Raw genomic sequence first — 26,813 nt, forward strand, 5'->3', positions numbered from 1 at the left:
AATAGCCTAGGTCTAGGTGTGTGGGGAGACATATTGTAGGCTACAATATGAGGTAATTATAGTCCTAAAAATGCTTTCCAGTTTAACTGACTCACCCAATGATGCGCAGCTTACTCGCTGATGATTGTCGATGCGCTCATGCCAAAAGCGTCTTTTGTAAAACAATATTTGGAAGTTGATCAAATATTTTGGTAGTCTACAGCAGAGAGATTGCTTTCCAACCTGTGTTTTCCCTCGATTGTATTTGAAATATTGCTTAAGGCCTGTTTTGTCTGCCTGCTGATTTTTCACTGACAGATTTGTTGCGCGTTCCCGACTATAGTCTATTCATTGTTATTGAGCTACAATCCACAGCTAGGCTATTTAAAAAAGAAGCCAATGATCCTCTGTTGCTAAATTATAGTCATTCTCATGGTGTAGTAGGATATTCTGAATGATTTCATTTATTTCTGAACAGACAGCAGTAGTCCTATAACTTTGGCAAATGTATTTCAATTTATCAAGGGTGTTGCAGTTCCTCCAGAACCCTTCACGCAGCTATGATTCTATAAGGAAATAAATGATGAAGTGTAACACTGGAGAGATGAGTTGCAGGCTCATGTCGATCAGAGCAGAGGGCGAGAGGTCATAGAAAGTGAATCTCACTCTAGTTATGTGAGAGATACAGGCGCGCTTCTCACAAAGCCACCGCCTCGGGGTGGTCTCAAACATAGGTTACAATGTTGCACAAACTCTAAACCTGGGCCGGCCCAACCCAAATCAACTCTTAGAATATTAGACCCGTGCTGAAAATCTACTTTTTCACATTATGTTTTTTTGTGGGGGCAGGAGAATAAACAATGGCAACTGAGAGAGAAAAATCCACGGCAAAAGAGGTACCGGATCCTGCCAAATAGGTTCCGGAACAAAACAGTTCAAAACGGAGAGGCGCCGGATCCTTTTCCGGCAGGATCCAGCTCAAATTAAGCACTATCTGTTTACCTTACTGTATCTGTTTACCTTGTGTGTTCTGATTGAGAGGTTGGGTTAAATGCCACATTTTCAGTTGTACCACTGACTAGGTATATCCCCCTTTCCCTTCCCTTTCTATGCGAGATAAATATTCCTCTCGAGGCTCATTCAAGTTGAAAGAGCAATAGGAGGGCTATATGTACTCTGACAAGCAGTCAATGCACAACAATTCTTAATGCAATCGCGGGGAAACACTTTTGAAAGCAGTTTTGTCAAATGTATTTTCAAAGCAGTTTTGGCATTTGTTGAAAAATGCTTCAGCCTATGTACATTTTATAGCCACATCTGATAATATAGACCATGCATAGGTCAAATACAGTGCATTCGGAAAGTATTCAGACCCCTTGACTTTTTCCACATTTTGTTAACAGCCGTATTCTAAAATTGATTAAATCGATATTTTTCCCTAATTAATCTACACACAATAGCCCATAATGACAAAGCAAAGACAGTTTTTTTCTAATTATTTTCAAATGTATTTTTTTTTTTTTATACAAAAAAACAGATTTACATAAGTATTCAGACCCTTTACTCAGTACTTTGTTGAAGCACCTTTGGCAGCACCTCACGGCCAAATGTGATACAGCCTGGATTCGAACCAAGGACTGTAGTGACGCCTCTTGCACTGAGATGCAGTGCCTTAGACCGCTGAGACACTCGGGACCCCTCAAGCTCTGTCAGGTTGGATGGGGAGTGTTCCTGTACAGCTATTTTCAGGTCTCTCCAGAGATGTTCGATCGGATTCAAGTCTGGGCTCTGCCTGGGCCACTCAAGGACATTCAGAGACTTATCCCGAAGCCACTCCTGTGTTGTCTTGGCTGTGTGCTTAGGGTCGTTGTCCTGTTGGAAGGTGAACCTTCGCCCCAGCCTGAGGTCCTGAGCGGTCTGGAGCAGGTTTTCATCAAGGATCTCTGTACTTTGGTCCGTTCATCTTTCCCTCGATCCTGCAAGTCACTTGGGGTATGTCTCTATAAGCTTGGCACATCTAGCCACTGGGATTTTTGTCCATTCTTCAAGGCAAAACTGCTTCAGCTCCTTCAAGTTGGATGGGTTCCGCTGGTGTACAGCAATCTTTAAGTCATACCACAAATTCTCAATTGGATTGAGGTCTGGGCTTTGACTAGGCCATTCCAAGAAATTTAAATGTTTCCTCTTAAACCACTTGGGTGTTGCTTTAGCAGTATGCTTAGGGTCATTGTCCTGCTGGAAGGTGAACCTCCATCCCAGTCTCAAATCTCTGGAAGACTGAAACAGGTTTCCCTCAAGAATTTCCATGTATTTAGTGCCATCCATCATTCCTTCAATTCTGACCAGTTTCCCCGTCCCTGCCGATGAAAAACATCCCCACAGCATGATGCTGCCACCATGCTTCACTGTGGGGATGGTGTTCTCGGGGTGATGAGAGGTGTTGGGTTTGCGTCAGACATAACATTTTCCTTGATGGCCAAAAAGCTAAATTTTAGTCTCATCTGAACAGAGTACCTTCTTCCATATGTTTGGGGAGTCTCCCACATGCCTTTTGGTGAACACCAAACGTAATTGCTTTTTTTTTTCTTTAAGCGATGGCTTTTTTCTGGCCACTCTTCCGTAAATCGCAGCTCTGTGGAGTGTATGGCTTAAAGTGGTACTATGGACAGATACACCAATCTCCGCTGTGGCTGGGTCTTTCAGGGTCTTTCAGCATGACAATGATCCCAAACACACCACCCGGGCAACGAAGGAGTGGCTTCGTAAGAAGCATTTCAAGGTCCTGGAGTGGCCTAGCCAGTCTCCAGATCTCAACCCCATAGAAAATCTTTGGAGGGAGTTGAAAGTCTGTGTTGCCCAGCAACAGCCCAAAAACATCACTGCTCTAGAGGAGATCTGCATGGAGGAATGGGCCAAAATACCAGCAACAGTGTGTGAAAACCTTGTGAAGACTTACAGAAAACGTTTGACCTCTGTCATTGCCAACAAAGGGTATATAACAAAGTATTGAGATAAACTTTTGTTATTGACCAAATACTTATTTTCCACCATAATTTGCAAATAAATTCATTAAAAATCCTACAATGTGATTTTCTGGATTTTTTTTTCTCATTTTGTCTGTCATAGTTGAAGTGTACCTATGATGAAAATTACAGGCCTCTCTCATCTTTTTAAGTGGGAGAACTTGCACAATTGGTGGCTGACTAAATACTTTTTGCCCCACTGTATGCACGCACCACTTCTCCATTTATTTATTTATTTTTCAAATTTGTTGAAACAAGTTATTTTTTCCATTTCACTTCACCAATTTGGACTATTTTGTGTATGTCCATTACATGAAATCCAAATAAATTGCAACAAAATAAGTAAGTAAAAACAGTAAGGGGGATGATTACTTTTGCAAGGCACTGTATATTCCAATGATTTACAAACACCATCGTATCCATGATGAACTGAGCAGGTCACCCTGGGCTTCAGCCTTCACAGAGAGTGTTGGGAGACTCCCCACTATCAGGAAGTCTGTCTTCTAATGCCTGGTGAATGGCTTCATATAAGGTCTGGACCCAGACCTTGGTTTAGCCTTCCTCAGCTACCTCATGGTTACCCATGAATACCGACAGGGTCAGGATGGGCGTTCACCACAAGAGGTACCTAGCTTATAACACAGCACACAATCCCAACAACACCCAAACAATGGCTAGAGGTCAAGGAGGGAGGTCAAAGACTAACCACCTGAGGGTGGCGGCTCCTGCTTCTACCTCTGGTGTCATTGGGTTACAACATGGGAGGCCGAGTATTAGGACGGACGGAAATTAGCCGTACGCCTGCCCCACGTGTGGGAAACACTTCGCTTTGGCGAACTATGTAAAAAGCCACCAGACCGTTCACACCAAGGAGAGGCCCTTCAAGTGCAAACTATGTTACGAAAGCTTCTCCTTCCTGACTAACCTTATCAGACATAGGAGTGTCCACAACGGGAAGAAATTGTAGCAGTGTGGCTTGAGATGTACACAGGGGATATCGGGGAACCATTCATTAGCTGACATATTATGGTTGTGAAGTGTCTTAGGGTAAGAGGGTAATTAACCACATACCCCTTGTGGTGAAATTGTAATCAAAAGGAGAGACTTTTCGATTTCTTCAAAACAATCAAACTTTATTATTTAATTACTGCAGTAATGGAGCTGTGAATATCCATTCCTAATTGTAAACATGACGATCACTTTTAGTCTGTGCTTGTGTGGTGGTGACTAAGAGCCAATAAAACATCTGCCTGGTTCTTGCCGGACAGCCTGTAGTGAGTCAGAACCTTAATCAGCATTAAGTACTAGCGGGTGAGGACATTCACAGCCGACCGCTTAGATGAGCTCCAGCTAACCGTTTTTACATGGTCCTTCGTATTGCCTGATACTGACCTGTTTCACATTGAAGATGTTCCAGTATCCAAAAGAGTGTTATCGTTGTCCAAAGGGAGAAGACACACGTTTTTCGGAGGACTTTTTATTGTGTACATTAACACGAATACCTGAATGTTGTGCGTGCATCGAAATGTAAGTTGCATGGGTTCTTATTTGGGGGTTTGACATGCTGTGTAATAATGAGTAATTACCACTATTTACTTTGTTAATTTGATAAGCTTGCAGACATATTTTCTACTATACTACCAAACTAGTCTAATGTAGGTGCCGTGTGGGTCCCGTGTGGCTCAGTTGGTAGAGCATGGCGCTTGCAACGCCAGGGTTGTGGGTTCAATTCCCACGGGGGGACCAGGATGAATATGTATGAACTTTCCAATTTGTAAGTCGCTCTGGATAAGAGCGTCTGCTAAATGACTTAAATGTAAATGTAAATGTAGGTGTGTTGCCAATAGTGCTATGCATATTGTCTATAGACACACTGAACAAAAATATAAATGCAAAAATTTCAAAGATTTTACTGAGTTACAGTTCACATAAGGAAATCAGTCAATTTAAATACATTCATTAGGCCCTAATCTATGGATTTCACATGACAGATAACTTACAAAAAAGGTAGGTGCGTGGATCAGGAAATTAGTCAGTATCCGGTTTGACCACCATTTGCCTCATGCAGCGTGACACATCTCCTTCGCATAAAGCTGATTAGGCTGTTATTTGTGGCCTGTGGAATGCTGTCCCACACCTCTTCAATGGCTGTGCGAAGTTGCTGGATATTGGCGGGAACTGGATCACATCAATCCACAGCAGCCCAAACATGCTCAATGGGTGACATCTGGTGAGTATGCAGGCCATGGAAGAATTGGGACATTTTCAGCTTCCAGGAATTGTGTACAGATCCTTGTGGTGATGGCTGTGGATGAATGGCAAGACAATGGGCCTCAGGATCTCATCACGGTATCTCTGTGCATTCAAATTGCCATAGATAAAATGCAATTGTGTTCGTTGTCCGTAGTTTATGCCTGCCCATACCATAACCCCACTGCCAACACGGGGCACTCTGTTCATAACATTGACATCAGCAATCCGCTCGCCCACACGACGCCATACATGCGGTCTGTCATCTGCCTGGTAGAGTTGAAACCGGTGTTAATCCGTGAAGAGCACACTTCTCCAGCGTGCCAGTGACCATTGAAGGTGAGCATTTGCCCACTGAAGTCTGTTATGACGCCGAACTGCTGTCAGGTCAAGACCCTGGTGAGGACGAAGAGCACACAGATGAGCTTCCCTGAGACAGTTTCTGAAAAAATTATTTGGTTGTGTAAACCCACAGTTTCATCAGCTGTCCGTGTTTTTAGTCCCAGACAATCCCGCAGGTGAAGAAGTCTGATGTGGAGGTCCTGGGCTGGCGTGGTTACACGTGGTCTGCGGTTGTGAGGCCGGTTGGACGTACTGCCAAATTCTCTAAATCGACGTTGGAGGCGGCTTATAGTAGAGAAATTAACATTAAATTCTCTGGCAACAGCTCTGGTGGACATTCCTGCAGTCAGCATTCCAATTGCATGCTCCCTCAAAACTTGAGACATCTGTGGCATTGTGTTGAGTGAAAAAACTGCAGATTTTAGAGTGTTCTTTTATTTTCCCCAGTACAAGGTACACCTGTGTAATGATCATGCTGTTTCTTCAGCTTTTTGATATGCCATTCCTGTCAGGTGGATGGATTATCTTGGCAAAGGAGAAATGCCCACTAACAGGGATGTAAACAAATTTGTGCACAAAATTTGAGAGAAATTAGCTTTTTGTGCATATGGAAGATTTCTGGGATCTTATTTCAGCTCATGAAACATGGAACCAACACTTTACATGTTTCTTTTATGTTTTTCTTCAGTGTAAGTGCCTGCTACTGCATTGGTTGCACAGGTGGTTATGCACAAGTGTACTGTTATTGCTTGTACTGGAAAATAGAGTGTCATATAAGCATGCTAACGTGGCGCATCTCAATGTAGCCACTTACTGTTGCTGTTGTGCACTGTAATTTACGACTCTGTGGCGCCAGGCAGATCAGATCTTTAACCCGACAGATTCAGATGACAGCTTCACCAGGCTTGAGAGAGTGCCAGTAATCTTTATTTTGGTTTCTCTCTTTAGTGTATATTATTTAGGTTAATGTTATACTGCTATGTTTATAGCCCTGTGTATAGTTGTTATAATAGTGTAATGCTATGGTTATTCATTCATGTATATATCCTGTTTACATTGCATATTTATAACGCTTTAACAACTGTTCACAAGTTGTACATATTCTTACCTTGTAAAACCACAACAGTTGAACTGCTATTCACATCCATTCCTAATTTTAACCATGAAGATCACTCCCTAATGCTTTAAAAGGCTGGTCATGGCTCACATCATCATCCCAGACACCATGGAGCCACTCTGATTTACATACCGCCCAAGCAACTGCTTGGCATCCAACCGTAAGGCTCTACAGAGGGTAGTGCATACTGCATAGTACATCACTGGGGTCGAGCTCCCTGCCATCCAGGACCTCTATACCAAGCGACGTCAGAGTAAAGCCCTGCTGAACAGTTAGTCAAATGGCTACCCTGACAATTTGTATTGCCGCACGAACATTTCGGGCGTGAGCCCTTCTTCAGTAATGATGTCATTACCTAAATGTTTGGCCTAGTTATAAACTACTACAAAAACATACAACAAAAAACATACAGCGAAAAATAACATTCTTCATTAAGGCCTGCTGGGGCAAGAGTGCCCAAGTGGACTATCCAATATGTCTCTCTTTGGAGAAGTAATTTAGTCCCATCACCTCCCCTACGTGGCGTTACATTTATTTACCGGAGTGCTGTCCTATATCTGTTCATTGGATTATATACGAGGATCGAGCACTTTGTTTATCTTTTCATACCCTGACTATTTGCAATGACACCTTTTTATTTGCACTGAGTCACTGACTCTCTTGCACCAGCTCTATGTACACTCACTGGACTCTGACACATACTACACTGACACTCCAACACACTTTCACACTCTTCACATATGCCGCTGCTACTCTGTTTATTATCTATCTATCTATCTATCTATCTATCTATCTATCTATCTAGCCTAGTCACTTTTACCCCTACCTACATGTACATATTACCTCAACTACCTCATATCCCTGCACATTGACTCAGTACCGGGACTCCTTGTATATAGTTTCGTTGTTGTTTTATTTTGTTATCATTTCCTTTTTTTCTAAATGTTCTATATTTTTATTCTGCATTGTTGGGAAAGGGCTCAAAAGTAAGCATTTCACAGTAAAGTCTACACATGTTGTATTTGCCATGTGACAAATAAAATGTCCTTTGATTTATGTGAAGGGTTGTTTATTCTACATGGACCTGATACTACATTTGAAAGTTATCAAAACACTTTGTTTGGAATATCTTATTGTGTATTTATTCCATATAAAAATATATATATTATTCTCTCTGCAATGTTGGGAAGGGCCTGTAAGTAAGTATTTCACAAAATATTAAATGTTTTGATCTACATACATTTAGCAATTCCCCTTTAAAGAAAAATATGAATTTTCATTGTTGTCAGCAGAATCAACCAATCAAATGTATTCATAAAGCCCTTTTAACATCAACAGATGTCACAGAGGGCTATACAGATTCCCAGATGCATTTGGAATAACAGAGTAACAGATTTTAGTGTTGAATAATCCTGGGCAGAATGTTGCATTTAGAAATGGTATATAAACCTAAAAAGTATGTTAAATATTGTGTTTGTACTGTGTAGGCTATATGTTCACAAATGCCTATATATATTTCCGATTTCATGCCTATTAATGCAGTTTAACAAATTGATGCAGATTTTTTGTTGAGACGTGTGGGGTTTTCATACGGTGTATTTAACACTTGATTATGTTCAAAAAACACAAAATGGGACATTTCATTCTAAGACTTTAATTGAGACTCTTTAGTATACATCATCTGATCTCACCCTATTCTGCATACACCCAACAGCTCTTTATAACCAATATACACTTACTAAATATACCTACACATATCCATACATTAACAAACACCTACTGTACACATAGTCAGGTTTGTCTGATGACTTTTGACTTATCATAGCTGACTCATATTTACCCACAACATCATATTTATGTCCACCATGATGGATTTAATAACAATTAAGTCACTCTGTAACAGTATAATACTCAAATGTAGGTGGGGATGGGTAAACACTCCATGTTGAAAGTGTGTTTATCTGTGTGTACGTACCTGAGGGAGTATTGTTCTATGTAATCTGTATCACCTCTCTCTTCCAGGAGAAGGAGGAGGGGTGTGAAGAGGGTCTGGGGAACCCTGAGGGGACCATGGTCATGGAGGACAACCAGACTATACCTCCTCCTGAACCCACAGAGGAACCAGCTGAGCATCACAGGACCACACACAGTCTCACTGAGGTGAGCCCACTGTGAACTCAAAATCAAATAAAATGTCATTTGTCACATGCTTCATAAATAAGAGGTGTTAGAGAAACAACTCTGAGCAGGAGTGCCTATTAGATAATAATAAATAAGACTATGTAGACAGATGGAAACCTGATCATCGATCAGCACTTCTACTCTGAGATTCTTTGTGGATAAACCCAGGTCTTGGTTAAATGTGTCTTAAGTCTGTGCATGCCCTTGAATAATCAAACCATTAAAGAGTGTCAAGTAATCAAATCAACTAACATGTTTGCATAGTAATCATAGCAATTCCTCATTGCCCAATCAGAAGATGCTCCATAGCAGGGGGCTCATATCAGATTTCTTGATCCAACATCCTCTCACTCTGTATCTCTTACAGTCAGTAGACATGGAGGATGGGAAGCCTGATCTGCTGCTAGTCAAAGAGGAGACAATAGAAGACGGTCCAGAGAGCATTGACCTGCTGAGTGGACTAAAGATGGGGGAGCAAGGTAAGGGAGAAATACATATAGCCTACATACAGTAATAGAATAGTGATGCACCTGGTTATTATTCTTTCTTCATTTATACAATGAAATCAATACATACAGTAATAGATCTTCAATGGGAGTAGTGATGCACCTGGCTCTATTTCTTTCTTACATTTCTTCATTCATAAAATTAAATCAATACAACTTTAGTACTATCGGGTGAGGGCATTCATAACCGACCGCTCAGACGAGTTCCAGCTAGCCCTTTTTTCAAGTCTGTTCTGAGTTTGAAAGATACTGATCATGAATAGGAGATTTGATGTGTAATGTAAAAAAAATAGTACCGTAATTCAAAGAACAGCGCGCATTCCCTTTTCATTTAGCCACACCCTTTGAGCTATGACGCCTACCAATAACGTCCTTTCTCTTCAGTGTAAACGGAAGTAAACCATGACCAATAACTATTTCCAAGTTAGCGTTTTTCTTGTTGTTATTTAGACGTTTATTAACACCATGGAATTCAAAATATGATACATTTAACTGCTCAGCATCACATACTTACCCCGTGTAGTCTTTAATTTGCGTTGGAGACAGGACTTGGTTGATAGATAGTATATAGGTGACGCTAGCTAGCTGCTGAGGTTAGCTATGGCTAACTGTATGGTTTTCCACACTCAAATAGCCTCCATCATGGAGATGCTAGCGAATGCAGCCGTGGCAGAGATCTGTAAACTCGTCGATAACGACTATGCAGTGTTTCGTTTGGAAATAACTCAAAGCAAGAAAGAAAACAGGGCATTGCGGAGGAAATTACAGCTACAGGAACTGAAGGTAGCACGGGAGCGCGTCCTCGCCAGTCGTCCCAGTAGTGTCAAGCTTGTCAACCGATACAGAGGAATGGCAAGAGGTACATTTTGCAACAGGCCGATGCTGAGGGGCACCCCGTTCCCTTATGCACATGTGTTCAGACGTGTTGCCCAGAATTGGTTTTTGGAAAGTATTCAATAATTCCCCCAGTCCCCTGATTACTTACCTAACCAGGTTCTTGATTGACTGTTTTTCCTATTATATACTCAATGAAAACAATATGATGCATGGAACACAATACATTTATCAATAAATAGTAGGCCTATATCAAGAACTTATGAGAAGTGTTAGATTACATCCACTATGTAGTGTTGAGCATTGAAAGTAGCTAACCGAACCACCTCTTTTGCCCCAATCACTCTCTCAGGTGAAGGAAATCTCACTGGTGGCCACAGGAGCTTAGTGAAGCCAGTGGGACACAATACATGGAGAGATGACCAACCAATCACTGTTGTTGAGGGGAATGGAACCTCAACCCAGCACGTTATTGTGATAGAGGTTAGTGTAATAGTGTTGAATTGAAAGTGTAAATCAAATGTGGCCGTTTATTTCAGAAAGGCTACCCCCAGCTATTCACTTGCTTACATGTACATCCTCATATATCTGCCATAAGCAGGCATGTGCACAGATAGGGCTCCATTTGTGCAGAGCACATGCCCCTTTGCCCTTCCAGTCTCCAAAGTGTCCTTTTGGGTGGTGGTATAATTTCCTCAAATAATTTTTTTTGTATACTTTTTTGTCATTGTTGTTCAGTACGCACTGATCGCAAGTTGTTGTCAAGCTTGCCACTCCCCACCCTGTTGGTTGCGCCTGTTGGTTGCTCCTGTTGATCTGCCCTGTACGGAGCTTGCGCACGCCCGGTTGTGCCTATTTCCCAGTCTGCCCTGTACGGAGATTGCTACTAAATAGCAACAGTGCTGCCACAGCAGAATAATAAAAAATGTAACACTTGATAACACATGATTTAGCATACATCATCGTCCATGTTTGGTCTGGTTGGCTGATACAAGCAGCGGAGACAGGCAGAAATACAGAGGTAAATCACAATCAGTAAAATAAATCGAGCTAGCTAACTAGCAGATTTACATCAATCATCAACACCAATGATCAGCCTATAGCCCAACCTCTTTTCCCAATGCCCAATGCCAATCATGTCTTCAGAAGTCACTGTAACTAGCTTGCTTACAATTTGTGATGATGAGTGAGTGAGTTGTTGCAGAAATAAATAGGCCTATGCTCGTTATTTATTTTCGCTACTGAGGCATTTTGGGGGGTCTCTGCATGGCCCCGCCCATAGGAGAGCTTGTGAGACTTACCTATGACATTTTAATCTAATTCAGCTCGTGTACCGATAATAACCTCTTTCCTCTTGTGTTAGTCTGCAGATACAGAGGCTGTAGGTCCTGGGGTTAAGCAGGAGAGGTCTGAAGGAGAGGAGGATCCACGACACAGCAGCGACATCCAGACTGGAGCGCCCCATGTAGTCACGAAGGACCCCACCACCACCCCAGCGCAGCCCAGGGACATCAGTAGAACGCCGAACGCCATCCTCAAGTCTGAGACAGAGACTTTAACGAGGCTGGGGAGACTGGGCTGTCCTCCTACTCCCCGCTCAGAGTATTTACTTTACGGTAACCCTAGCCAGAGGACAGTTCTGTCCCATCGGGACTCAGGTGATGCGTTACAGACTGGTAATGATCCGACCTGTTCATACGCTACAGAGATGATACCTGTTGACATGCCTGTGGGCTTAGATACACAGACTAATCCAATAAGAGGGGACTGGAACCGGTACAGTAGTAGTGTATACTCTGAAATGTGTCTAGATAAGAAAGGGGAGGGTCTGATCGTAGATGAGGTAACTGTGAAAGAGGAGGGCGACGCTCCTCTGATATGGAATGAAGACGAGACTCACTTAAGAGGACAGTCGCAGGGCAACACTAGTGACTTCTTAGACTACAGGGAAAGCTTAGAGCCAAATCCAAATATCGCAACCCACTCCCCTTTACACGCGCTCAGGGATCGCGAACCAGTGTCCACGTCGATGGCACCTTCCGATTCACACGGCCGCATCCTTTTCGATCAGGTATTGAACTCAAACGACAAGGCTAGAGTCCAGGCTTGGGAAGTGGGAGCAACATCCGGCAGTAGTAAAGAGAAACGGTTCTTCTGCATGTTCTGTAACAAAGGCTTCAACTGCCCCCAGAAGGTGGAGATCCACCAGAGGGTCCACATAGGGGTGAAACCCTTCAGCTGTACCCAGTGTCACATGCGCTTCTCCCAGGCTTGGAACCTGAAGATCCACCAGAGGGTCCACACAGGGGAGAAACCCTACAGCTGTAGCCAGTGTCACATGCGCTTTGCCCAGACTTGCAACCAGAAGAGGCACCAGAGGGTCCACACAGGGGAGAAACCGTACAGCTGCCCCCAGTGTGAGAAGAGGTTCTCCCACCAGCACCAACTGAAGATGCACCTGAAGGTCCACACTGGCGAGAGGGCCCAGTATTACACCCAGACTAGCAGTAACGAGTCATGACCTCCGTTTAATTCCACGTGACTCACGGTAACTAGGCTACTCCAAAACTGCGCTCTGTAAATTAATAGCGCTGATGGGCGTTAGAAGCCTGCCAAACTTGCTAACAGCATCAATTCGCTAATAGCCTGATACTCAGCGCTCTAGTTAAAATGATAGTGTTGAATTCTGAAAATGCATGTGTATTGACCATGCCATTCAATTTCAAGCTCCACATTTTTGTATTTAAATAGACTCACTGAAAAACTCTGCAAAAAAATACACTGCCCTTTTTCAGGACCCTGTCTTTCAAAGATAATTCGTAAAAATCCAAATAACTTCACAGATCGTCATTGTAAAGGGTTTAAACACTGTTTCCCATGCTTGCAATGAACCATAAACAATTAATGAACATGCACCTATGGAACGGTCGTCAAGACACTAACAGCTTACAGACGGTAGGCAATTAAGGTCACAGTTACGGAAACTTAGGACACTAAAGAGGCCTTTCTACTGACTTTGAAAAACACCAAAAGAAAGATGCCCAGGGTCCCTGCTCATCTGCGTGAACGTGCAAGGAGGCATGACGACTGCAGATGTGGCCAGGGAAATAAATTGCAATGTCCGTACTGTGAGACGCCTAAGACAGTGCTACAGGGAGACAGGATGGACAGCTGATCGTCCTCGCAGTGGCAGACCACATGTAACAACACCTGCACAGGATCCGTACATCCGAACATCACACCTGCAGGACAGGTACAGGATGGCAACAACAACTACCCGAGTTACACCAGGAACGCACAATCCCTCCATCAGTGCTCAGACTGTCTGCAATAGGCTGAGAGAGGCTGGACTGAGGGCTTGTAGGCCTGTTGTAAGGCAGGTCCTCACCAGACATTACCGGCAACAACTTTGCCTATGGGCACAAACCCACCGTCGTTGGACCAGACAGAACTGGCAAAAAGTGCTCTTCACTGACGAGTCACGGTTTTGTCTCACCGGGTCGGATTCGTGTTTATCGTCAAAGGAATGAGTGTTACACAGAGGCTTGTACTCTGGAGCGGGATCGATTTGGAAGTGGAGGGTCCGTCATGGTCTGGGGCGGAGCTTGTTGTCATTGCAGGCAATCTCAACGCTGTGCGTGACAAGGAAGACATCCTCCTCCCTCATGTGGTACCCTTCCTGCAGGCTTATCCTGACATGACCCTCCAGCATGACAATGCCACCAGCCATACTGCTCGTTCTGTGCGTGATTTCCTGCAAGACAGCAATGTCAGTGTTCTGCCATGGCCAGCGAAGAGCCCGGATCTCAATCCCATTGAGCACATCTGGGACTTGTTGGATCAGAGGGTGAGGGCTAGGGCCATTCCCCCCAGAAATGTCCGGGAACTTGCAGGTGCCTTGGGGGAAGAGTGGAGTAACATCTCACAGCAAGAACTGGCAAATCTGGTGCAGTCCATGAGGAGGAGATGCACTGCAGTACTTAATGCAGCTGGTGGCCACACCAGATACTGACTGTTACTTTTGATTTTGACCCCCCCTTTGTTCAGGAATACATTATTCAATTTCCGTTAGTCACATGTCTGTGGAACTTGTTCAGTTCATTTCTCAGTTGTTGAATCTTGTTATGTTCATACAAATATTTACACGTTAAGTTTGCTGAAATAAACGCAGTTGACAGTGAGAGGATGTTTCTTTTTTTGCTGAGTTTATTATCCGAAACATCTCATCCATCCTTCAAACCTCTCTCTCGCTCTCTCCAATTCAATTCAATTTGCTTTATTGGCATGACGTAACAATGTACATATTGCCAAAGCTTATTTACAATATAAAAATGATTTTTTTAGCAGGCGAAACCCCGAGGACAAACCATTCAGATTTTTTTTATTTTTTAGGTCACACTCTTTTCAATGAGTTTTCATTGGGAAACCAGATTTCTAAGGGACATGCTTGCAGTTCCTACCGCTTCCACTGGATGTCAACAGTCTTGAGAAATTGGTTGAGGTTATTCCTTTGTGTAATGAAGAAGTACAGCCATCTTGAAAGAGAGTCACTCCACGTGTCCTGTTTGTTAGAGGCGCGAGACCAGAAGGCTAGCTATAGTTGGTTTTAATCCTGTATTGAACACAGATCATCCCGTCTTCAATTTGATCGATTATTAAAAAGTACCTAAAGTTGTATTACAAAAGTAGTTTGAAATGTTTTGGCAAAGTTTACAGGTAACCTTTGAGATATTTTGTCGTCACGTTTGAGCAAGTTGGAACCTGTGTTTTTCTGGATCAAACGCGCCAAATAAATTGACATTTTGGATATATATCGACGGAATTAATCGAACAAAAGGACCATTTGTGATGTTTATGGGACATATTGGAGTGCCAACAACAGAAGCTCGTCAAAGGTAAGGCATGAATTATATTTTTATTTCTGCGTTTTGTGCCGCATCTGCAGGGTTGAATATGCTTATCTCTCTTTGTTTACAATGGTGCTATCCTCAGATAATAGCATCGTATGCTTTCGCCGAAAAGCCTATTTGAATTCTGACATGTTGGCTGGATTCACAACCAGTGTAGCTTTAATTTGGTATCTTTCATGTGTGATTTAATGAAAGTTTGATTTTATAGTAATTTTCATAGTTATTAATTTTAATTTGGCGCTCTGCATTTTCTCAGGCTTTTTGCCAAGTGAGACAGTAGCGTCCCGCCTAAACTCAGATTTTTGGATATAAATATGAACTTTACCGAATAAAACATACATGTATTGTGTAACATGAAGTCCTATGAGTGTCATCTGATGAAGATCATCAAAGGTTAGTGATTCATTTTATCTCTTTCTGCTTTTTGTTACTGCTCTCTTTGGCTGGAAAAATGGCTGTCTTTTTCTGTGACTTGGCTCATACCTAACAATCGTTTGGTGTGCTTTCGTCGTAAAACCTTTTTGAAATCGGACACTTTGGCTGTATTTACAACAAGTGTATCTTTAAAATGGTGTAAAATACTTGTATGTTTGAGGAATTTAAATTATGGGATTTCTGTTGTTTTGAATTTGGCGCCCTGGAGTTTCACTGGCTGTTGACGAGGTGGGACGCTACCGTCCCACATACCCTTAAGGCAATTAAAGCACTGTTTTCTTTCGTGTGGTAAGGCTCTCCAATCAATTATTTTTCACGAGTGCCTAGGGTTCATGAAAACGTAGCCTACCTCAAAATACCTGTGTCGTTATTCAAAATGTTAATTGAAGGCCTATGTCCTCATAGTTTGGGGGGGGGGGGGTGACATTTTTTAGACCCAAGCTATAAGCTTCTGTAGCGCCAAACCTACCAAGTTGATTTATGCTCTATAGAATGTTTTAATTATATGCCCAGCCTTTTCTCAGTTTATCTTTTTTATTTTTTACAGTTTATAGCATGTTAAATATGATCTATTATCGGGAGCCTCTGTCAGCAATACCCACATTCATTTATAACTGTCACTTTAGTGTTAGTTTCTTTCAATTTGTAGCCTACATTTCATATTGTTCCATTGCCATTCCGTTAACTTTTCTTTCCTCTGTCACATCCTTGTAAGTTGTTCCATAGAGTCGCTAGCATTAGTGGATCATATTAGGCTAACGTTGTGCAATAATTTGGGACATGTAGGCTATTTGAATCATTATGGAACTCAGACCACACGTAGCAGTTTAAACCTGGAGCCTGGTGCACAGTTCATGATTACTGGACCAGACATTAGGCTACAATTCCATGATTAGTGAGGGATAACGTATTTATAGGAATATTGTTGAACCCCGATTGTACAATTTTCTCACCTTGCAATATCTTATCGATTTAACTTGAATATGGCAACTTTCAGGATGAATCCAACCACTGTATTTTTGATTCATTCATATTTTGTGTGTCAAGGCTCTCCAAACCAGTTTTTTGTGATTCATAAATACTTTCCTTACCCTAAATAATCTACAAGATCAGAGTATTTTTTAAATCTACTAATTGGTGCTGAAATGGAGGCGAATATGTATACATTTAGATGGCTTTCTTTCATTTATCACTAATAATTTGAACCCGTTCTCTCGATATATTCTAACGAGTCTGTTAAATAAAAAAATATATAAACATGTTGGATTACATATTGAAAAAGGTTACGCAGCATTGATGTACTGAGCTGTCGGTTTGATTGAGGCTTCAGAAGTGCATAGGAAAGGCGTACATTTCCTAAGTCTAAATCAGCCCTCATTGAGTTTCTACGTCATCAGATGGTGTATTAGCCCAAATCCATATTTTATCAATAAGATGTCCCTACTGTTGGTGAGTGCATCTGTCATTTCAACTGAACATTGTGATTACATTAATGAAGAATGAAATCAAATAAATCGTAAATGCAACATGTAAAGTGTTGGTCCCAGGTTTCATGAGCTGAAATAAAAGATCCCAGAAATGTTCCATATGCACAAAAAGCTTATTTCTCTCATTCTGCGCACAAATTTGTTCACACCCCTGTTAGTGAGCTTTTATCCTTTGCCAAGATAATCCATCCACCTGACAGGTGTGGCATATCAAGAAGCTGATTAAACAGCATGATCATTACACAGGTGCACCTTATGCTGGGGACAATAAAAGGCCACTAAAATGTGCAGTTTTGTCACACAACACAATGCCACAGATGTCTCAAGTTTTGAGGGAGCGTGCAATTGGCATGCTGACTGCAGGAATGTCCACCAGAGCTGTTGCAAGAGAAATTAATGTTTGTTTCTCTACCATGGGCTCCTGAGTGGCGCAGTCGTCTAAGGCACTGCATCTCAGTGCTTGGTGTCACTACAGACGCCCTGGTTCGAATCCAGGCTGTATCACAACTGGCCGTGATTGGGAGTCCCATAGGGCAGCGCACAATTATTCCAGGTTTGGCGGTTTAGGCTGTCATTGTAAATAATAATTTGTTCTTAACTGACTTGCCTAGTTAAATAAATACATTTAAATATAAAACCTCTAAACTTGTTTTAAATAATTTGGCAGTACATTCAACTGGCCTCACAACCGCAGACCACGTGTAACCACGCCAGCCCAGGACCTCCACATCCGGCTTCTTCACCTGCGGGATCGTCTAAGACCAGCCACCTGGACAGCTGATGAAACTGGGTTTGCACAACCAAAGAATTTCTGAACAAACTGACAGAAACCGTCTCAGGGAAACTCATGTGAGTGTTCGTCGTCCTCACCAGGGTCTTGACCTGACTGCAGTTTGGCGTCGTAACCGGCTCCAGTGGGCAAATGCTCACCTTAGATGGCCATTGGCATGCTGGAGAAGTGTGCTCTTCACGGATGAATTCCGGTTTCAACTGTACTGGGCAGATGGCAAACAGCATGTATGGCGTCGCCTCATGGTGGCGGTGTGGTTGTGGTATGGGCAGGCATAAACTACGAACAACGAACACAATTGCATTTTTATCGATGGCAATTTGAATGCACAGAATAAGAGACTAATGAACAGTGTACACAGTCTAGGCAAGAAACAGAGCCTATGCATTTTTTGCGACTTTCAAATCATCAGACAATAGTCGCATCATGCAGCCAATATGTTTTGATTTGTAAGTCATTCTAAAGTTTGTATCACAACTAAAGTAGCAAATAAATGAAGTGTATAGGACAGGTTTCAAATTATCACTTTTTACATTCAACACAGAATAGCCGCTCCATGGTGCACTCGCTCGGCAATCATTAGATAAAAATATCCTTTCTATTTTATTCAGCTGTGTTCACTTATTCTTCTCACTATAAAGTTATATATAATAAAAGAATGGCACAGCAATTATAAGCATATCTTGTCTGCTGTAAATGAACTAGCCTACAGCCTAGGCTGCCGTTGGCATGGCATAGCCAGATCAGTAAAATACAGTGGGCCTCAGAATATGAAGTTATGTTCTGAAATACCCATTTAGCCATGGGGCGTAGAGACAATGTTGCAGTTTTAAAGGATGTTTGCTGCTTTTCTACAGATTTTGCCATAGGGTAGAGAGAAATATTTGCAGTTTTGAATATATCTGAGTGAATGACTAACAAAAATAAATGTGAACCCTGTTGGTAATTTGACTACAAGTTTAGATAGCTAGACTAATTTAACAATCTATAAAAAAAAATGGCTGACATGGGCTAATTGAGGAAAACAGTTGATCCAACCAAAATGTGAACTTTAACCTTTGTGTATTCTACTATACTAACTCTCAACATTATGTTGAGAGTTAGTATAGTGGGGGGGGGGGGTTAACTGCAGGCCTACAAAATTGGGTCTGCCAATTGCCCATCCTTGGCCTACTAAATATACTTACACAAATCCACACAAATGGTAAACACTCCATGTTTAAAATGTGTTTGTTATCTGTGTTATGCATGTGTACAGTCGTGGCCAAAAGTTTTGCAAATGACCAAATATTAATTTCCACAAAGTTTGTAGCTTCGGTGTCTTTAGATATTTTTGTCAGATGTTACTATGGAATAGTGAAGTATAATTACAAGCATTTTATAAGTGTCAAAGGCTTTTATTGACAATTACATGAAGTTGATGCAAAGAGTCAATATTTGCAGTGTTGACCCTTCTTTTTCAAGACCTCTGCAATCCGCCCTGGCATGCTGTCAATTAACTTCTGGGCCACATCTTGACTGATGGCAGCCCATTCTTGCATGATCAATGCTTGGAGTTTGTCAGAATTTGTGGGTTTTTGTTTGTCCACCCGCCTTAATGGGATTAAGGTCTGGGGAGTTAATTGGCCATGGACCCAAAATATTGATGTTTTTCCCCGAGCCACTTAGTTATCACTTTTGCCTTATGGCAAGGTGCTCCATCATGCTGGAAAAGGCATTGTTCGTCACCAAACTTTTCCTGGATGGTTGGTACCATTCTTTATTCATGGCTGTGTTCTAAGGCAAAATTGTGAGTGAGCCCACTCCCTTGGCTGAGAAGCAACCCCACACATGAATGGTCTCAGGATGCTTTACTGTTGGCATGATACAGGACTGATGGTAGCGTATTCTACTATACTATACCTTGTCTTCTCCGGACAAGTTTTTTTCCGGATGCCCCAAACAATCAGAAAGGGGATTCATCAGAGAAAATGACTTTATCCCAGTCCTCAGCAGTCCAATCCCTGTACCTTTTGCAGAATATCAGTCAGTCCCAGATGTTTTTCCCTTAGATAAGTGGCTTCTTTGCTGCCCTTCTTGACACTAGGCCATCCTCCAAAAGTCTTCGCCTCACTGTGCGTGCAGATGCACTCACACCTGCCTGCTGCCATTCCTGAGCAAGCTCTGTACTGGTGGTGCCCCGATCCCGCAGCTCAATCAACTTTAGGAGACGGTCCTGACGCTTGCTGGACTTTCTTGGGCACCCTGAAGCCTTCTTCACAACAAGTGAACCGCTCTCCTTGAAGTTCTTGATGATCCGATAAATGGTTGATTTAGGTGCAATCTTACTGGCAGCAATATCCTTGCCTGTGAAGCACTTTTTGTGCAAAGCAATGATGACAGCACGTGTTTCCTTGATGGTTGACAGAGGAAGAACAATGATTCCAAGCACCACCCTCCGTTTGAAGCTTCCAGTCTGTTATTCAAACTCAATCAGCATGACAGAGTGATCTCCAGCCTTGTCCTCGTCAACACTCACACCTGTGTTAACGAGAGAATCACTGACATGATGTCAGCTGGTCCTTTTGTGGCAGGGCTGAAATGCAGTGGAAATGTTTTTGGGGGATTCAGTTCATTTGCATGGCAAAGAGGGACTTTGCAATTCATCTGATCACTCTTCATAACATTCTGGAGTATATGCAAATTGCCATCATACAAACTGAGGCAGCAGACTTTGTGAAAATTTATATTTGTGTCATTCTCAAAACTTTTGGCCACGACTGTACATGCCTGAGGGAGTGTATGTCTGTGCAATCTGTATCACTCTTCCAGGAGGAAGAGGAGGTGCTGCTGGTGAAGGAGGGGTGATATGCTTACTTAGGGTCCTTGTTCAACAATGTAGAGTTAAAGATTTTAAAAATGTAATGAAACATTGAAATAGTGACACGAGGTATATTACACAGTGAATAACAATAATGATTAAATATAACATAGCTATATACAGGGAGTACCTAGTCGATGTGCCTATGTACAAATAGGTAGGGTTAAATTGACTAGGCAACAGCCTAAATAATAAACAGTAGCAGCAGCGGGTAACGTTAGCCATTCGATTCGCTATTTAACAGTCTTGTTTAGCAGTCTTATGGTTTGCGGGTAGAAGCTGCGATATCGACTTAATTCGAAGTTTTTATGAGCATTTATGTACGCTTGTTCTCATGTTGTATGTTTGGTCTCGTCGCCTTCGCTCCTCTGTGCTGTGTGCACCTTCCCATTTAGCCTACACCAGAGATTTGTATATAATGACGAGATGCACGTCTCCGTCCTAATAATGGGAGTCGTTGTCCCAAAGGCCGTAATGCAGTCGACAAACCCCAAAATAAGCCCATAGAAACACATTGGCCTTATTTTGGACATATTTTAGCAAGTGAAATCTCTCGTTTCGCCTGTTCCTCTTTGGTTTACACGCACACCAAACCTCTTCCCTGCCTTTCACGTTAACAAAGTTGAGAGATCACATCTTTCTCTCTGACAAGCGAGTTCAACTCTCCATTTGAATTAGTTTGGTCGACCAGAATCGGTCATATGTACACCAAAACACATTGAGACATTTATTATACTGTAATAGAGGAGAAGTTAACTTTTCAAAACGACACCCTTTTTATGTCTCAACTATACTAATTGCGTCCAGAGCAGACACTACTAAAACAAGAGTATCAATGAACTTTGATTCTGGGAAATGAATGTTGAGTTTGTGGCGCGCGGCATTGGGGTACCGCTAACAATATTTTAGCCGAAGACCGTTATAGTTCCTGTCTAGTCTGTTTTATAAATGTGTAATAAGCATAAAACACAATTCTATAAGGAATTAGCAACTGTTCTCCTATAAGGAATTGGCAACTGTTCCAATTCACCTTTCTGCAGGACAATTGCCTAAATACACTGGAGTTGCTTACCAAGACGACATGAAATGTTCCTGAGTGGCCAAGTTCCAGTTTTGACTTAAATCAGCTTGAAAATACTTGACAGTGGCTATATAGCAATGATAAACAACCAACTTGACAGAGCTTGAAGAATTTAAAAAACAATAATGAGCAAATATTGTACAATCCAGGTGTGCAAAGTTCTTAGAGACTTACCCAGAAAGACTCTACAATGTATTGACTCAGGGGGTTGATACTTATTTCATCAAGATAAACAATAATATATCTTCCATTTATTTAAAAAAATCGCATTTTTATTCCACTTTGACCCAGTATTTTGTGAGATCGTTGACAAATAATGATAATTAAATCCATTTGAATCCCACTTTGTAACACATCATAATGCAACACAGTCTCACATTCAATTCGCGCATATATGTACAAAATGTATTTCAGCAGATTTCGTGCGTTTTTGTGCATTTTTGGGGTGGTTAAATTCGTTTGAAAATACACGAATTTCTGTGCTACTTAATTCGTGCGAAAATACACGAATTTAACCAGTAGGCGACACAAGCCTTTGCAACAACCATATAGACGCGATAATTGATATTTCATTTTTGTTCTTCTTAATGGCTAATTCAACGTCATGAATATACAGAAATGTTGTCTTTGTTTAACCATGTTTTAAAATGTGTCGTTGTATGCCTATATGTACTGTTTTAGACTTGCTGAACATAATTTTTGAGAAAAGACGCACATTTACCTGCGACTTAATTCGTGGGAAATATTGTTTTATTAATGCCAATGCTGTTTTCTGTGCTTGATTTCGCTTAATACTTTGGATACTGGTGCACTTGTAATCAGAACGCCTTTTTGTCATGTAGGCAACCATACACGATTTTCTTCATAACCCATTTCATATTTCGTGGAGCCTAAATTACACCATTTTCTTCATAATGCATGTATTACATGTTAATGTAAAATAATGAATTATGTTGGCTTACACTTATGGCCTTTCCAAGGCCTTTCCATACCTTAAGGGAACATTTTAGCACTCGCCATATGGTTAGTGAGAAACGCTACATTGCAAATGTAAGGTCCCTTACTAGACGTCCTGCAACGTTTCTAAAATTCGCGGACGGCGTCGGGCCGTGCGCGGGGGAGAGATCTTTCAGGAAGTCATCAAACTAAATCTCTCGGACGTTCGGTTTCCGTTTTATAAAAATAACACATTTTGGTCATTTTTCCGCAGTCTAGGAAATTCCCACCAGAGGGAAAATAAATAATATTGCAAATGCACAAGTACATTGCAAATGCATGTGGCCTTTTCTCCTAAACGGAAAATATTTCGAAGACGTAATGGACAGTTGGCCCCGAACAAGATGGCGTCGAGGCCTCAACGCTTTTTGAGTTATGGCCATTTTTCTGGGATTAAAGGTCAAAAACGTAAAGTAGGGTGCTAATTTGACCGCTTCACGTCAAAGTACATAAGCATACGGTGTCAGGAAAAAAAGAACCAGCCATTTATCTATCGTAATTTAAGAGAAATCGTACATTGACAAATTGGTCATGTTCACAAAAAGGAGTAAAAAATAAAAAAAAGTTACAGATCCAGTTGCAGTGTGTTCAGACGAACATTTTTTAAGTGGGTCTCGAAGCTCTGCCACTGCATCGCAGTGCTAGCTGCGCCACCAGAGTCTCTGGGTTCGCGCCCAGGCTCTGCCGCAGCCGGCCGCGACCGGGAGGTCCGTTGGCCTAGCGTCGTCCGGGTTAGGGAGGGTTTGGCCGGTAGGGATATCCTTGTCTCATCGCACTCCAGCGACTCCTGTGGCGGGCCGGGGGCAGTGCGCGCTAGCCAAGGGGGCCATGTGCACGGTGTTTCCTCCGACACATTGGTGCGGCTGGCTTCCGGGTTGGAGGCGCGCTGTGTTAAGAAGCAGTGCGGCTTGGTTGGGTTGTGCTTCGGAGGACGCGTGGCTTTCGACCTTCGTCTCTCCTGAGCCCATACGGGAGTTGTAGCGATGAGACAAGATAGTAATTACTAGCGATTGGATACCACGAAGAAAAGGGGATAAAAGGATGGAGTGAAAAAGTACGGTGCTTAAAGACACACAAAGCCTGAAATGGCATTGCCATTATCTCCAGGCCGTGCCGAGTTCAACGAGATGCCCCGCTTGACCGTAGCTAGCTCGGTCTGAGTGCAGCGACAGGGACAAGAAGAAGGACCCAAATGACCCTTTGACCTCAATTTCATATTTTTTTGCTTTTGGGAGACAGAGAGAGAACCGTTAAGGTTAGAAGCACAATTTGACCTCAGGAACGTTCCTAAGGTCCTCCCGATCTGTGCAAGCCTAACATTGACCATGTGGCATTAACCCTTAATAGTTAAAAGAAGGTGTTTACATCAAACAGTTTACAATGACATGTCTCCCCATAGGAATACATTTCCTGCTCCCCTAAATTCAACCTGAAGCCTATGTGGGTTAATAATGCCTTATGAACCTGTCTTCGATGACAATCCATCAGGCCACTATGAGGTCTACCTGTGTCGATTCTAAAGATTCGATTTTAAATCACCCTAAAAGTGTTTGCCATACCCAACCTGCAGTTTGAGAGAAATAGTGCATTCAACCCTATGTAAATCAGTGAGTTCTTAACGTATAGACTTAAAACTCAGGATTCTGTAAAAGCCCACTCCAATGAGGATATGTGTTTACTTTCAGCTTCCTGTGCCAACCGGAAGTGCCATAATTGGTGTCAAAAGGGCTGTTTCGAAGGGTTAAAAAAGTCAAATCTTTCCAAAATTTAATATATGTGAATAGGCAACCCTCATGAACTGTAAATCAGTCATTCATCCCATCAGATTTCAAGGAAAAATTTACACACCCACACAGAAAGGATGGAGTGACACACTGAGGGGCTTAGAAGCAGACAGTGCCTGCAATAGTTACTTTTGTTTGAACTTTTAAAGAACCGTCAGACCTAGAGTTCTGAAACTTTACAAACCTGTTCTAGAGCTCAGGTCGATTAAGCACGGTGAGTTATGTGGCTCTAGAAGGTTCTCGGACCGATAAAAAGCCTCGGTGCATTTGCATTGACTTCAATTCATTTTGAGCATTACAAAATGGTGACATTTAGAAAAGTCCCAGAGTTGCAAGACTAGGTGCATTGAAACCGGCTCGGCCCATAGAGACGGACCCCGACATTTCTGTCCGATAGCTCATTCAAGGACCCCGTAGCAAGGCATGGAAAAAAGTGGAATTTCAGCACCAATTAAGGTTTTGCTCGGGCACCGAATGACCTATCGAGCCGAAACTTGCGATTCGAGGTCGCCTCACATAGGGCTAAACATAATGTGAAAACTGGACCCGCAGCTAGAACATAACTACGTATTATTTGTTTTATTATGGTTTAAATGGAAGGCGCTGTGAATTTTGGGCCTGCTCTGAAATATGTGATAGTTGGCTTCTAAACGAGTTGGAAAAAGTGAGTTTGGAGTCAGATGGTATCAGTTTGGTGTCTGAAAATATCTAATTGGCTGATGGACACTGACTTGCTAGTTGACTTTTGTGGATTTGCAATATGTTTCAACAGTGAAAAACCACCAAAATAGCATTCTGAAATCACCACTAAAAATGACATCACCATAGCCGTGCCGAGTTCAACGAGATGCCCCGCTTGACCGTAGCTTGCTCGGTCTGAGCGCAGCGACAGTGACAAGAAGATGACCCTTGACCTACATTTCAAGTATTTTGCTTTTGGGAGACAGAGAGAGAACTGTTAAGGTTTAGAAGCACAATTTGACCTCAGGAACGTTCCTAAGGTCTCTGTGCAAGCCTAACAGTGACCGTGTGGCATTAACCCTTAACAGTTAAAAGAAGGTGTTTACATCAAACAGTTTACAATGACATCTCACCCCATAGGAACACATTGCCTGCACCCCTAAATTCAACCTGAAGCCTATGTGGGTTATGAATGTCTTATGAACCTGTCTTCAATGACAATCCATCAAGCCACTATGAGGTCTACCTGTGTTGATTCTAAGCTTCCTGGAGCAACCGGAAGTGATAAAATCACCCTAAAAGTGTTTTGCCATACCCAACCAGCAGTTTGTGATATATAGTGCATTCAACCCTGTGTAAATCAGTCAGTTCTTAACGTATAGACTTAAAACTCAGGATTCTGTAAAAGCATACCCCGATCAGGATATGTATTTACTTATAGCTTCCTGTGCCAACCGGAAGTGCCTTAAAATGGGGTCATAGGTGCTGTTTCGAAGGTTTAAAAAAGTCAGATCTTTCCAAAACTTTAAATGTGTGAATCGGTCAACCCTCATGAACTGTAAATCAGTAATTTCGCTAAACAGATGTCAAAGAAAAGCTCTCTCACACACACACACACACACACACACACACACACACACACACACACACACACACACACACACACACACACACACACACACACACACACACACACACACACACACACACACACACCAAGGATGGAGTGAAAAAGTATGGTGCTTAAAGACACACAGAGCCTTAAATGCTTTTAGGGGGGATCCAGACTTCCATATCCGCTCTGGGAGCGCTATACTACCGCCCCAAATCAATGGGTGCTGGCCTGAGTGATTTATGGAGGTTTTCAAAAAATATTCTGTTTTTTCTTCTGGAAAATATTTTATGTTTTTTCTTCTCGAGTCAATGGCCTGAGTGATTTATGGAGGTTTTCAAAAAATATTCTAAGTCCAAACTTTTCATGCACCTGGTATTTTTTTGGGGTTACCAGGCGTCATTTTTCAAAACGGTTGAAATTGCTTTTAGGGGGCATCCAGAGTGTCACATGACCGGATGAGGTAACTATTCTTGTTCTTCTTGTAACTTTCCGGTAGGCTAGAAGCTTTCCGGTGTTTTGCTGCTCGACACAGGTCGACGCAGGTATTGCACTTGATTTATCGTTATCGTAACCGTAGGTGCAGCCAAGTGGAAATACGAAAGCTTTCTAGCTATTTCGCACTGACGGTAATTTGAACACAAGAACGTTTCTAGTGAAAAGGT

The 26,813-nt window shown here is 42.1% G+C and overlaps 2 protein-coding genes and 1 non-coding gene across 5 annotated transcripts in view; all 3 read left to right on the top strand.

Moving 5' to 3' along the window:
* The window catches only part of LOC139577706 (uncharacterized), a 140,613-nt gene that overhangs the window by 73,815 nt on the left and 39,985 nt on the right, over nt 1–26,813 (top strand). The gene's annotated exons all lie outside the window — the stretch shown is intronic.
* trnaa-ugc (transfer RNA alanine (anticodon UGC)) lies at nt 4,672–4,748 on the top strand. The gene has a single exon. It is a non-coding gene; the product is annotated as a tRNA-Ala (tRNA).
* On the top strand, nt 9,783–14,413 carry LOC139579100 (uncharacterized). The gene is made up of 3 exons (XM_071407366.1): nt 9,783–10,257; nt 10,585–10,715; nt 11,596–14,413. Exons 1-3 carry the CDS (start codon nt 9,999–10,001, stop codon nt 12,751–12,753), a joined length of 1,548 nt encoding a protein of 515 aa, XP_071263467.1. The 5' UTR covers nt 9,783–9,998; the 3' UTR covers nt 12,754–14,413.

Source organism: Salvelinus alpinus, chromosome 6, assembly GCF_045679555.1.
Source record: "Salvelinus alpinus chromosome 6, SLU_Salpinus.1, whole genome shotgun sequence".
NCBI classification, from domain to species: domain Eukaryota; kingdom Metazoa; phylum Chordata; class Actinopteri; order Salmoniformes; family Salmonidae; genus Salvelinus; species Salvelinus alpinus.

What these genes read in the sequence shown, in the direction of transcription:
- LOC139579100 (XM_071407366.1), top strand. Translation starts at nt 9,999, where the DNA reads ATGGCTAACTGTATGGTTTTCCACACTCAAATAGCCTCCATCATGGAG. An exon ending in ATACAGAGGAATGGCAAGAG is followed by an intron (nt 10,258 to 10,584) that starts GTACATTTTGCA and finishes TCACTCTCTCAG; the next exon opens with GTGAAGGAAATCTCACTGGT. An exon ending in AGCACGTTATTGTGATAGAG is followed by an intron (nt 10,716 to 11,595) that starts GTTAGTGTAATA and finishes CTCTTGTGTTAG; the next exon opens with TCTGCAGATACAGAGGCTGT.